At 41.2% G+C, this 13,501-nt stretch overlaps 1 protein-coding gene across 1 annotated transcript in view; it reads right to left on the bottom strand.

The window, feature by feature from the left end:
• Positions 1–534: 534 nt before the first annotated feature.
• Positions 535–13,501, bottom strand: part of BEST3 (bestrophin 3) — a 43,349-nt gene continuing 30,382 nt past the window's right edge. The window contains exons 9-10 of the mRNA XM_037731618.1: positions 6,090–6,193; positions 535–2,793 (exon numbers count right to left, since the gene is read on the bottom strand). Of these exons, the coding sequence (XP_037587546.1) occupies positions 1,884–2,793; positions 6,090–6,193 (1,014 nt within the window). The 3' untranslated portion in view covers positions 535–1,883. The remainder of the gene's footprint in view (positions 2,794–6,089; positions 6,194–13,501) is intronic.

The following is a 13,501-nucleotide window of genomic DNA, read 5'->3' on the forward strand; positions in this document are numbered from 1 at the left end:
TGCTAATTTTAACACTATGTATCAGGAGGAGCTGGGGAAGGGGAGGAGCATCCTGCCAACTTTCTTCTGTCATGAAAAATGTAGAGGACTATGGCTGGTACTCCAAGCCTGAGCAATGCCCTCCTTTATGAATGCATAAAAGATGCATGTAGACTTGAGCGGGGGGGACCCAGGAGGCTTTTGAGGCTGGAGAGATTTAGCCTGAACTTGTGATTTGGGCATGGCTCCCTTGCGGCATCCTTCAGAATGCTGGGCAAATTGCTGGCAGATTCAGGGCCTTACAGGGAGCATAAGACAGTGAGAAAGCATAGAGGTTAAGAGTGTGGGCTCTTGAGTCAGATAAACCTGGTTTGAATGTGAACACTTCTTGGCTGTGTGATTTTAGGCAAATACCTTACTTCTCTAAAGCCTGTTTCCTCTTGTCTTTAAACTGGAAATAACAGTATATCAATCTCATAAGATTCCTATGAGGATTAGTGAGATCATCTGTGAACTTTACACGCTGCTGCCTGGAATATTTGAGCACTCAATAAATGGTGGTTATGAGGGTTCTTTTATTTCTAAAGCCATATGTAGTTAAGTGTCATCATATGACAAATGGTAAGGGCAGCAATCCTAAGGCATGGCCCTCCAGGCACTTGGGAGCCCATGACAAACAGCTGTCCCGTGAGCTCCCTGGGAGGACTTAGCCAACATCTGATCCCCATTATGCAGCCCTGTACCCCATTAGCCACCCAGCTCCAGTATCCTATCTCATTCCCAAATGACCTGATAGACACAGTAACTGGTCCCATGTTGCAACATGATTGGGATTTTTGCATAAGAGTTCGAGTTAAACAGGTGCGAGCCATCTTATTCATTGGTTCCATAGCATTTGGCTATGTAAGTTTCACATTCTCTTGGCTTCCTTTTTCTCAGTGCCCAAGACCAAAGAGTGGAAGCAGAAAGAAATGGCAGTGGCTGGAAGGGCATGGGGAGAACCATCACTCCTATATGCCTTCCACGGGAAGTGAGGCTGGAAGGGTATCAGGTTGGCTTTGTTGACACTTTGATGATTCTGTAGGAGGCTTTGCCAGTGTCTTATATTTTGAAATTCATGGCAAGATGCAAGCAACAGATTTGGCAAGAAGAAATATTCTAACCTGAAAAATGGGACAGATTAGAGTCACTAGAAAAGAAGCACAACCAGATAGAAGGGAAAAGAAAAAATGGATGACAGAATAAAGGGGAAAGAAAGAAAAGTAGAAAAGGAAATTGAAGAGAATGAAATGTTCTGGTGCTGATAAAGCTTAAAAATTGGGAAATGATAATGATAATAATAGTTATAGAGAGTAGGAATGAGAAGGTTAGAAAGCCTCAAACAAAAAAGGAAGGAGGGGGTGTTTCAGCCATTATGTGATTTATGTGATGCATCTCCTTTCTTTCTTTCTTTTTTTCTTCTTTTTTTTTTTTTATCCATCTCCTTTCTTTATGGCTAAAGAAAAAGAAAAAGAAGAGAAATAGAGAATCCTGTGTGTCTGGACCTTTAGGTCTAGGGGATTGGACTATGGTCTATGAGACTCTTTCACAGCTAATAATCTATGAATTTATAAGTCATGTATATTTTCCAGATTCCTTATTTGGTTAAGACTTATTTGATTAAGTCATTGTGGTTTGTGTAACTTCTGATGAAAGCCATGTTGTGATGGATGACGCGAATGTGTTTGATTTTTTGCAGTTCTTGAAAAGTCAGGATCATAATGCCCTTCAAAGTTCTCAGTAGCTTATACAGTATGATCATGTTTTAGAAACGTTGACCAGCCTTCAGGTATGTCCTGGGATTAATGCTGCTTTTGTGGAGATAAGAATCTAGGCTAGAACCAGGTCCTAGAACTCTGTGACACTCATTTGGGTGGTTCCTCAGTTTCCTTGTTGTTCAGCTCTATGATATCTGTTTCCTTGGTGTCCAGGTTTTCCATTAAATACAGCATATCAGGAGAGACTCGAGAGCCCGCCACAATGTTGATCCCACTGATCTCTGAGGATGTTTCTGTGTCAACTAAAAGAGCTGGCTGAGAGCTCGTGGGGTCTGGACTTAGGTTTCCCAGGGAGGTGTGGCTGGACTCCAGGAATTCCAGAAGGCTCCACCTTTTTAGAAAGGTATCACCAGGGTCTCCTTCACACTTGAATATGTTTCCCTCAGTGCTGGCTGAAACAGTCTGGGGACTGGGGCCTCTAGGAGGTGTCCCCTTCTCTAAAGGGGACAGGATGGATCTCACTGGGCCCTGCTGCTGCTCAGTCTTGCTTGGCTCAACCCCTGTAAACTCAGAGCTCAAGATGGATGTAGCGGAGTCATGGTGGTAGCCGTCTGATGTGGACTCTATTGCTTCGGCAGCTGTGACCAATACCTCAGGCACTGTGGGCATTTTGATGGGGGAGGTTCTCACACTGGACTGTGGGGTCAGGCTCTGTAAAGTGCTTGTCTGGCTGGTCTCCCTGATGGTGGACAGCTCTCCTATGCTGGAGTGCAGCGTGGGGCTTCCTTCTGGGAAGTAGGATTTCTTCCAGGTGGGTGAGGTCCTGTGGGGATTTCTTGAGGGCACATCCAGTAGATCGCTGGCTGGACTGAGGTCATCTCGGGGTAAGAACATGGAACTGTCACTCGTCTGCCTCCCATAGCTTCTTCTTCTGGGGCTGGAGGGGTGTTCGTGGGCACTCAGGAACCGCTTGACTCTTCTTATCACGGAATGCCGATGGCCATGCTTCTCATAATCCCACAGCCACTCCTCATCAGGAAAATCGGACCCAGACAGCCTGAAACACACAACAAGATCCAGGCAGAGTAGCTTCAGGGGCCTAGCTCTAGGGGCAGAGTCTCAAAGTTAAGAGATGAGTTTGGTATTTTTATCTTATCTTATTTTATCTTTTCAGATGGGAGCTTAGGGACTTGAGATAGTCTAGCAGAGATTCTCACAGTTTTTGATCTCAAGCCCCATTTAAACTCTTAAAAATTATTGTATATCCCAAAGAGATCGGCTTATATGGATTATATCTGCTACTCTCTACTGTATTTAAAAGTATAACTGGGGAATGTCTGAAACACAAGCATGTATAAGCACACATTCCATTGACTGCTAAGTGATAATATCATCACATATCTTGTAGCCTCTGGAAAATTCCACTGAACACGCTTGATAGAATGAGAATGAAAAAGGCAAATAACATGTTATGCTATTATGAAAACACTTTTGACCTTCAGGACTCTCTGGAGGGTCCTTAGGAATCCCCAGATATCCCCAGATCATACCTTGAGAATCACTGATCTAGAGAGTTGGACATTAAAAAATTATCTCTATCTATCTATCTATCTATCTATCTATCTATCTATCTATCTATCTATCAATCATCTAATATATATTCTTTTTCCCTTAGAACAGATGAATTAAGGGCATATTTCCTTAGGACCCATCAACCCCCGCTTAACAATGGATCGTAGGTAAAGTCATGAGAGTGCAATGACCAGCTCACATTTATTGACTATATGCTAAGGTCCAGCTAAGCACCTCCTGTGCATTGATTCATTCAGTTATCACAATAATTAGATGAGTTGGTATTGGTATTATTATTTACACTTTACAAATGAGGAAACTGAGGGCTGGAGAGATTCACTAAACAAGTAGCTAGTGAGAGCAAACTCGAAAGTCTGGCTCCAAGCCCTGGCTCTTAATCACTTTGGTGGAAAGCCTACTATGCGTGCGTCAAGGGATGAGCTAGAGCCCATGGCAGAATAGTGAGTAAAGCACAGTCCTTGCCCAGAGGTAATTTGTAAATATTCCTGATAAGTCTTTGCATTTATGTCTGTACAATTAGGGTTAAAAAAAGAGAAATGGGGATCTTGTGGAAAGAATATATTCATCCTGTTAGGGTGAACTCGCATCGTGATTGGGCTCCCCTTGTGATTAAGTTTGATGGATTGGCTACCAAGAATTTCCTGCTGATTTTTACCATTTAAAAAATAAAACAAATAATTCTACCACTTAATTAATTAATTAATTAAGGACAGAGTCTTACTCTTTCCCCCAGGCTGGAGTGTAGTGGTGTGATCTTGGCTCACTGCAACCTCTGCCTCCCAGGTTCAAGCAACTCTCATGCCTCAGCCTCCCCAGTGGCTAGGATTACAGGTGCGTGCCACCACCCCCATCCAATTTTTGTATTTTTAGTAGAGACTGAGTTTCACCATGTGGGCCAGGCTGGTCTTCAACTCCTGTTCTCAAATGAAACACCCATCTCAGCCTCCTAAAGTGCTGGGTTTACAGGTGCGAGCCACCACACTCGGCCAGTCCTACCATTTTAAATCTCCTTTAGGACTGACATAAAATGAATCATTAAGATGACAATAAGACTGTTTGGTAGTTTGGTCTACTCTGGTCTCAGATTACATAGTTCTTTGTCACACATCTCTGTGGACTTACAACCTAAATGAGGTTTGAAGAACGACTGAAATCTTTGTGCTTGAACTGCGAATGCTCATCATGCTAGCTCTGCAAGCAACAGTAACCGGCTAGTCCCAGTCCAGTGTTGGTGTTGACATCTCTGGTGACAACATGCTTTACCTATACCGGTGCATTTTATGTGACATAAAGGAAAACATTGGGACAGTATAATGTTGGTATAACTTCAAAAGGCAAAGCAAACAGCCAAAGAAAATGTCGTTCCTCATGTTTATGAATAAAATATGGGTGACTGAGATGATTAACTGGCTGAATGTCCCAGGACAGTGTCCGATTACAGCGTTGTGCTGTCTTTCTAAAGCCCCAGCAGTGCCCTTGGCTACCAGATAGCCTTCTGACCCACCCTCCACTGTGCAAGGCTCAGATTCTATTACATTGACTTGAGAAATGCGGACTCACACTTCAGTGGCCTTGGTGACCCTGCTGGGTGGATTGCATTTGGTCAGCTCTCCAGTCACACTCCACAGGCACACACTTAGTTAGGGAGGAGGACACCAGAGGAACCGCAAGCTCACTTGTTCGCTAACACTGCCACACCGGATATGCTCTGTGAATCAAGGACAATCTGGCCATCTCTGTATAGGACGGGCATCTGTTTTCCATTTGGGATCTCAACTATTTATTTGGGATTTGCTTTTTTTAACTACCTCTAAAGCATGCAATCTTATAAGAAAAACAATCTTCTAGGAAAAAAGTTTGTATTATTAATACCTCAAAACTTTGTGACTCAAATGACAAAAACTTTATGTCTTAGTATAGGGCATATGCATTATACCTTCAACTACAGCAAGAGGTGTAAGCCCCTGGGTCATAGACGGGAGAAAATGGACAAGTTGCAACAAGCAAACTGCAAAATTTCTAGTGTTCTTGCTAACATCCTACTGATTCATTACTGACATTGGGTAGGTCTGCCAGGAAGACTCTACTGTGCCTTCCTGCCTCATAAGACTGTGGAGTGGATGCATGAGATTCCTCTGTTTATTCACCTGACTAAATTTATTGAGCACCTGTCATGAACAATTTGCTGCATTAGCAAAAAAACTGCAAAAGCAAGTTTTTGAGCTGGGCTTTGACACTGAGTGGGAATTGGATAAATAGAAAAGGGACAGAACATTCCAGGTGAAAGAAGTGATTTGAACAGATAAAGCAGCAGGGAAGTTTAGGGTGTTTTTGAGAAATAGGCGATACTTGAATCTGTGTGAAACACACAGAAAAGTGTCAGGCATGGGCTGGAAAGATGTCCTTGGACTGTGCCATGAAGAGTCGTATACTAGGTTGCGGGATGTGGACTTTATCCTGGCAACAGAGGGCAGCTGTGGATTGTCGTTGAGAATGGAGGGCATTGCTAGGGTTGTGTGGTGTTGGCAGGGGTGTGCACACTGGAAGCCTACACAAAAAGCAACATTGGTGACTGCTTTGACTAAGAAACATGACTTGAAAACTTTTCACTCCTTTAGTTTGAAACAGGGTCTTTGGAAGAACACTTGGTGATCTGTGCTCTGGGGGTAGTTTTATGTATCTCATGCTGAGTGATGAATGATGCCCTCCAGGTTTTAATGCTGTAACAGAGCAGTAGGAAAACTTCCCAGCATAACAAACCTAATAACATTTCTTCTAAATGCTTCCATGGAAGATCTCATTGCCAACACACAATGTTCATCTCCTTTCTCTGATAGCCACGATTCCCAATATGACAGCAGAAGCTGTGGTTTAAGAACAAAATTGTTTAAAATAGAGTACTTACTTATTTATTTAGAGACAGGGTCTCATTCTGTGACCCAGGCTGGAGTGCAGTGGCATGATCATGGCTTACTGTAGCCTTGACCTCTTGGACTTAAGCGATCGTCCCATCTTAGCCTCCCAAGTAGCTAGGACTGTGGGTGTGCACACCATCCTTGGCCAATTTTTTATTTTTGGTAGAGATGGGGGTCTCCCTATGTTGTTCAGGCTGGTCTTGAACTCTTGGCCTCAAGTGGTCCTCTCGTCTTAGCTTCCCAAAGTGTTGGGATTACAGGTGAGAGCCACCACACTCAGCCTTAGAATAGTTTGAAAGGGTATTTCCCAAATGGGAGGCTGGAGTGTAAATTTTAGGTTCTTTTGTGCTTTTTTTTCCTGTTCCTTTTTAGATTTTTAAAGTATCCTCTTAGTCTAGGGTTAGTACAACCCTGAGCTCAATGTAATATCATTTAACCAACTGATAGCAGAAATATTATATGATAGAACAAAAGTACCCTTATTATATTCCTGTATATTAGAGACAGTCAGCTGAAAAAGCTAGGTTTTATATTCTAGAACTCATTTGGACTGAACAAGGCAGGTAATTAGAGATAGGAGGACATTCATGGAAAGTGTCATGCGGCCATCAGTTTCCAGGGATGAAATTTGAGAACCGTCTCTGTGGTGGGAAAAATAATTTATTTTGAGAGCTTGCAGTGCCAGGATTGCTGCCATCTAGGCTGACACCAACCAGCTGTGTGACCTTTGGGGACTCATTTAACCTCTTGGAACTTAGCATCATCCTTGATAAGCTGGTGATAATAATCCTTTACCTGCCTTTTAGGTTGTTTGGAAGTTCAAAGACATTTGTAGGAAAGCTTTCAAAGTAGAGGATGTAAAGGGACTCTGTCCATGACTGGCAAACTTTCAGAGGCGGTTCGCAAGTCATCACTGACTCCTTGTACATGTTTGGAGGAGATGACAATGTGTGTGTGAAGGTCCCTCTCTTTTCTTCCTCAAGTCTGTCCTTTTAAAAAATGTTACTACATCTAGGAGGTATCACTTAACAATTAACACCCTCAAAAGTGGTGACTTAGTCATTTAATGATAAGACTGGGGCACTGGGTGGGTGGAGGGGAAATATAAGAACTGGAAGAAGCTGGGTTATTTGAGGGAAGAAAAGGGGGTACTCAAATGGTGAAAACTTTGGAGACAGACTACCCTGACCTTGCCTCTCGGTATCGTCTTTTTGTGTGTGCGCCATTTGCCAAACATCATCAAATCCTGCAATATGTATTTATTGTGCAATAGAAACTATCACTACAAAAATATAGGAACCATGAGAATGAGAACGATTGTGTCACATATTGAGCTGTTTCTGAAAGAGAGAAGAGTAAAAGACGAGAGAGAAAAGGTTATGTTAAGCCAGTCAGGCTAGTTAGCTATCACTGAGTCCAGAAGGAGGGAGAGCATGCATTCATTCCACAAGTTAGATAGATGCCTGGGTTAAAATTATTTTAATCTCAAGTGTTAATTAAAAACTCAAATTTCAAAATATATATGAAATACCTAGGTAAATATCAGCCCCATGGTTTCCCTTGCAAATGACAAATATCTGAGGGCATAAGCAGCCATGATTTAATTAGAAACTTTAAAAGATGCTTGGGCTGGTCAGGGGTGCAGAAGAACGTGCTTCACCCTCTGCTGCCATAACAAAGATGCAAGAGAGAGGCTGATGAAGACGTCAGCAGACTGCCATACTTCTTGGGGTGTGTCTAATATAGAAAGACAAAAATAGCCCTGATAGCTTGAAAGATTTAATGCATTTCTCCAAAGCAAGCTTTTTGCAAAGCAACCCCCTTCTCACAAGAGTGATTCGGTAAATATAGAGCTTCGAAAAGATTGAAAGATAAAACTGGAGGATGCTTGTCTTTCTTTCTCTGCTTTCCTTTTGGAGTGTTATTTTGACAATTTAACTTTGAATCGTAAGAGGCCTTTTAAACAGAACTGAAATGAGGAATTTAGGAAAATGATATTTAATATGATGAGTTCTACTTCTCACTGCAGATTTATTGTTTTCAAATTGCTAGTTTACTCACAGTCAGCTGACTGCCTTGGAGGGAGCCGATAATTTGCCTGAGAATCTATCAGGACAGAGACATGTGTGGAGGTGCATTTTTTCATGGACAAAGTAAAATGTACTCTTCAAACCCATCTGAGGTGCATGCGGTTATTTTTAACCATCTGCATTGCAGAATCATCGTCAGAGCTGTAGCCAAGGATTTGTAAAATGGGCAAGGCAACCCTCCCTCTGAGCCGGGAGGTGTGGGGCTGAGGGTTATGAGGAAAATCCAGTGCACTGAACATTGTATTCACCCAGCCTCCCTCTACTCTCTTTCGGGTGAACAGTTTCAAGCTCTAGAGCATCCTAGAAGGTACCCGTAGCCCAGAAAGCTGCACTTAGGGCTGTCGACCCCTGTACTACCACAGTGGTGGCCTATCTGATTGTTGAACCAAGAGTTTTGGCAAATGTAGTTGAAGAAGTGACCTCCTGTGCCTTTAAAGAGTCTTATCTAGCTATATCTCACCACCCTGGTTATGTTCTCTTGGCTCCTGCTGGCTGACATAAAATTATGGCCCAAAGTAGGGGTTCACTTAAAATCCCCTTTTTAATATTGGTACATTCTATAGGAATTTTGTTAAAAAAGGAAATCAAGCTGTGTACAGATCTGATACCATTTAAATATGAAAACTGAACACCAATGGTGACCCCACATCAGGATATGAAAGAATCCCTGAGTAAGTTCTAAAATTATAAACTTAATGCACATTCACATCCTTGGAAGTTTCCATTTCTCCTTCCTTTCTGGTACATTAAGTGAAAAATCAATGTTCCCAGAATATACTTTTGTTGAAGTTAGTAATTCAGAATTTGAGATATTTTTGGTAGTTTGTAATATAAGCATGCAATGGTATGTATCAGACTATGTATTTTCTTGTAAAACTATAATATTTGAATATAGTTGGCTAAAAAGTATTACTAAGTAACATCAACATAGAAGTATATTTAACCAAACTTTGATAAAGTCATCACTAAAATATGTATTTTGATATATTTGAATTAATGTCACTAATATACTTCTGACCTACAATGTAATCCTGAATATTTTGTGCCCATTAAGTACATTTGCCTGTATGTATAATTACCAAAAAATCGTGTTATTGTTATATATTCCTAGAGCTTTTAGAATAAAGATAGATAAGTAGAAATTATTATTTCTGACAAAGTTACATAGTATCAAATACATCTTAAATAAATTCCTCAACTCCTAGCCACAAAGAACTCTTTACAATTTTGAATGTTTTTCCTCTTTACTAAGGGGATCCTTAATTGACTTCATAGACTCCTTTTTAATATCATTATACATGTGAGAACATTTTGACATAATTATTTGAATTATGGCAGAAGAGCCCAAGAAAACAAAGCTCTTTAAATGGGATTACAGTTAGTAGTTTAAAGTTTACAGGCTTGGAGCATGCCTTTAGATTAGCAAGACAGAGCAAGCACTCTGGACACACTTGAGTGATCCATTTCATAAGCAGTTACAGCCTGTCTTCTCCAGAAATTCGAATTCTTTAGCGGTTATGGATGGATAGTTTGTTAGGGTTTTTCCATTGCCCTTAAGGGATTATCTTCTTTACTGTTAGCTGTTTTGATTTTCAAGATAGGACTAAAGGGCATTATGAGACTTCAGGTCTTTAATTTCTATGTGTTCCATTCCTCAGAGTCTTGAACATTTGTGTTAATGGGTAATCCCAAGAAATTAAAAGACAGCAAGAACTTTGAAGTGATTCATGATGATCTAATGGGAAGACACGCATTCTACCTCTACCTCAAGCCAGCTGTGGTAGGGTAGGCCTAGACCTTGAGTTTTGTTCCTTTGTTTTTAAAAAATTATTTTCAGCAATGCTGGCTTGAGTTTAAGCATTTAAAGTTTGTTTGGGTAAAGTTATTTTTATCATGCATGTATTTATTATTGTCCCAGGAAAACTCATTATTACATTAGGGTTTCGGTGTATTTTCTCATTGTACATCTCACAATGTTCTTTTGGCTGCTTCTTTTCTCAATCTTGGTTAATAGTGTCTCCATCGTTAAGCTAATGAAAAGATGCCTTAATTAAAACAGCAGATCAAGGCTGCGCACAGTGGCTCCCACCGGGAATCCCAACACTTGGGAGGTCTAGGTGGGAGGATTGCTTGAGACCAGGAGTTCAAGACCAGACTGGGCAACATAGGCAGACATTTGCCTCTTAAAAAAAAAGACAGGCATGGTGGTGTGCACCTGAAGGCTGAGGCAGGAAGATTGCTTTAACCCAGGAGTTCAAGGCTGCAGTGAGCTGTGATCGCACCACTGTACACACCATCCTGGGTGACAGAGGGAGTCCCTGTCTCAAAAATACAAAAGGCAAAAACAAACAAACAAGAACCAAAAACAAAACTCCAGCAGATTAGAAAGGATTCCATATTATCACTAAAGAACAAACAAAGCAGATTCAACTGAAGTGATCTCACATGAGATAATGGTAAAAGAATTCACCCAAGAAATATTTTTTCATTGCCTATTAACTCATAAAAAGGCTCAGTGTAGATTACTGGCCATGTAATAATCACTATTTATTAAATGTTCAAGACCGGCATATTTATGAAAGCATTTCTATTTTGGGTACTGCATTCAGATTTTTAACTGGCCTTTTTTCCCTCCGAGTATTGATTTTGAAGTTGATTTTTAACATGCTCCATGCAAAGATTAGGAGATGGAACTTCAGCACTGGTTTGGTATTAAAGCTTATAAAATGCAGTTTTAAAACAGTAGCTCTTTGGTCCTAGATTGGACAGAGAAAGATGAGCTCTGTTAATGCTTCCTTTAGATTAAGACGCGATGACTAGATGAGGCAAGAACATTGGTTCCTGCTTCCCTAGGGCACGGGCACCATCTCCCCCTCTCCCCTTACTGCATCCAACTTCAACTGCTTCCCTCTAGCTCAGGCACTGGGGCCTCCACCACCCACTGGGGCCGGCCCTGTGTCTTTAGGCCCTTGCTCTGTCATCCCACCTTGCTCCTGTGTCTTTCCTTTCTTCCAGTGGGCTCCTTTTGCTCAGCCTGTCTTTTTTCTTTCCTTTTTCAAAACAAGAAGAGTTATTAATTTGTTTCTTTATCACATCTTGCTTTGTCTTACAAAGGATTTGAGGTGGCTTATGTAAATACATATAATGCAATAATATTATGTATTATATATATTTTTTTATATTTAACATAAAAGTTATATTTTATATATTATATAAATGTATATAATATGTAAAACATTACATTTATATATTATGTGTGTTTGTATAATATATAAAATCAGGCCAATATAGTAGAGGTAGAATAAGGAACAATCATAAAAAACACAGAATCTAGAAATTCATGCCCAAAAAATCCCATTCCACAGATTTACTAAAGGTGGGCTGCAAATTTGATTGTCAGCTTCTCAGCAGCCAAAATGAAAAGGAAACCATCATTAATTATAAAACTATAAAGTCTGTAAGATAAATAGTGTAAGATTTGCCCACCAATGTCTGAAATAGATTTCTTCTTGTGGGTCTTCTGCTAAAAGGGATGCTAAGTCACACAGTGGACAGCACTACTGTAAACACCACAGGAAGTCTTAATGGCTCTGTCCAAACAAGGCCGGGATACAGCAGCAAAGTGAAATTCAGTACAGGTGGTGAAGGTAATTCTAAGGAAGCCAAGACAGGCGGATCACCTGAGGTCGGGAGTTCAAAACCAACCTGTCCAACATGGTGAAACCCCGTCTTTACTAAAAATAGAAAAATTAGCCAGGTGTGGTAATGCATGCCTGTGATCCTATCTACTTGGTAGGCTGAGGCAAGGGAGTTGCTTGAACCCAGGTGGAGGAAGTTGCAGTGAGCCAAGATTGCACCACTGCACTCCATTTGGGGCAACAGAGAGAGACTCTGTCTCCGAAAAAACCCAAAAAACAAAAAACATAAAAACAAAGCAAGTAAAAAAAATATGGCATTAGCGTCACCCAAGACAAAACAAAAAAGCCATCCCTGGAATTCTGAATTGAAGGGGAAAACAGATCAGAGTCTCTTTCTTAGTGGATACTGTCTGGTCTGTTTACCTTGTCAATTCAGACTTTTCAAAAAAATAGTTCATGGATACTTAATGAATTGAGGAATTACATGTGTTTTGGTTGTTTCCTTTTTGTTTTTAAAGTATGAAAATGGTATTACGGTCTATTTGCTTTACCATGATCAAATGGCAGGGAAGATAAAGGCGGGTGGGGAACAAAATAAGACTGGCCATGACTTCATCATTGAAGTGAGTGATGGGTACATGGAGCTTTATCACAGCTTGTTCTCTACATTTGGATCTGCTTAAACTTTTTTTTTTTTTTTTGAGACGGGATCTCGCTCTGTTGCCCAAACTGTAGTGCAATGTCACAGTCTTGGCTCATTGCAACCTCCCCCTCCTGGGTTCAAGCAATTCTCCTGCCTCAGCCTCCCAAAGCGCTGGAACTACAGGCATGCGTCACTATGCCCGGCTAATTTTTGTATTTTTGGTGGAGATGGGGGTTTTACCATGTTGGCCAGGCTGATCTTAAACTCCTGGCCTCAAGTGATCTGCCTGCCTCGGCCTCCGAAGTGCTGGGATTACAGGCATGGGCCATCGTGCCTGGCCCTGTTTAAACTTTTCTATAATAAAATTATTTTTTAAAAACAGCTTACACTGGCAATCTTGACTTTCTTACCTGTCAATCACTTCTAACCTACTGTAGTTTAATTTCTGCCCTGTATGCTCACTTAAGTCTCTGATGACCCTAACATGCAAAACCTGTGGCATGCTTTTCAGGCTTTATTAGGAAACTTCGTACCTTTGGCCTTTTGGCAGGGCATTTTCTGGGTTACCCTGAATCTATATTGACCATTCCTGCTCTGACTACCCTTTTCCCCTGACCACCCTTTCAGCGATAGTATTCTACCCTTCCTATTCTGCTCTGCTTCCTTGACACTGCTCTGGGTGCTCCCACCCGCTCTGATTCTACGTGCTGATATCAGTAAAATGCATCCTCTGTCTCTGAACTCACCGCCTGCTGGCCATCTCCAGGTAAATTGCCCACAGAGGTCTCAAATGAAACACATGCAAAACAGAGAGCTCATAATCTTTTCCTTAGAGCAGCTCCCACCCTTACCTCTCTGTCATCTTTGGTTTATTTCCATTCTTCCC

Source organism: Cebus imitator, unplaced genomic scaffold (genome assembly GCF_001604975.1).
Source record: "Cebus imitator isolate Cc_AM_T3 unplaced genomic scaffold, Cebus_imitator-1.0 Scaffold414, whole genome shotgun sequence".
NCBI lineage: Eukaryota > Metazoa > Chordata > Mammalia > Primates > Cebidae > Cebus > Cebus imitator.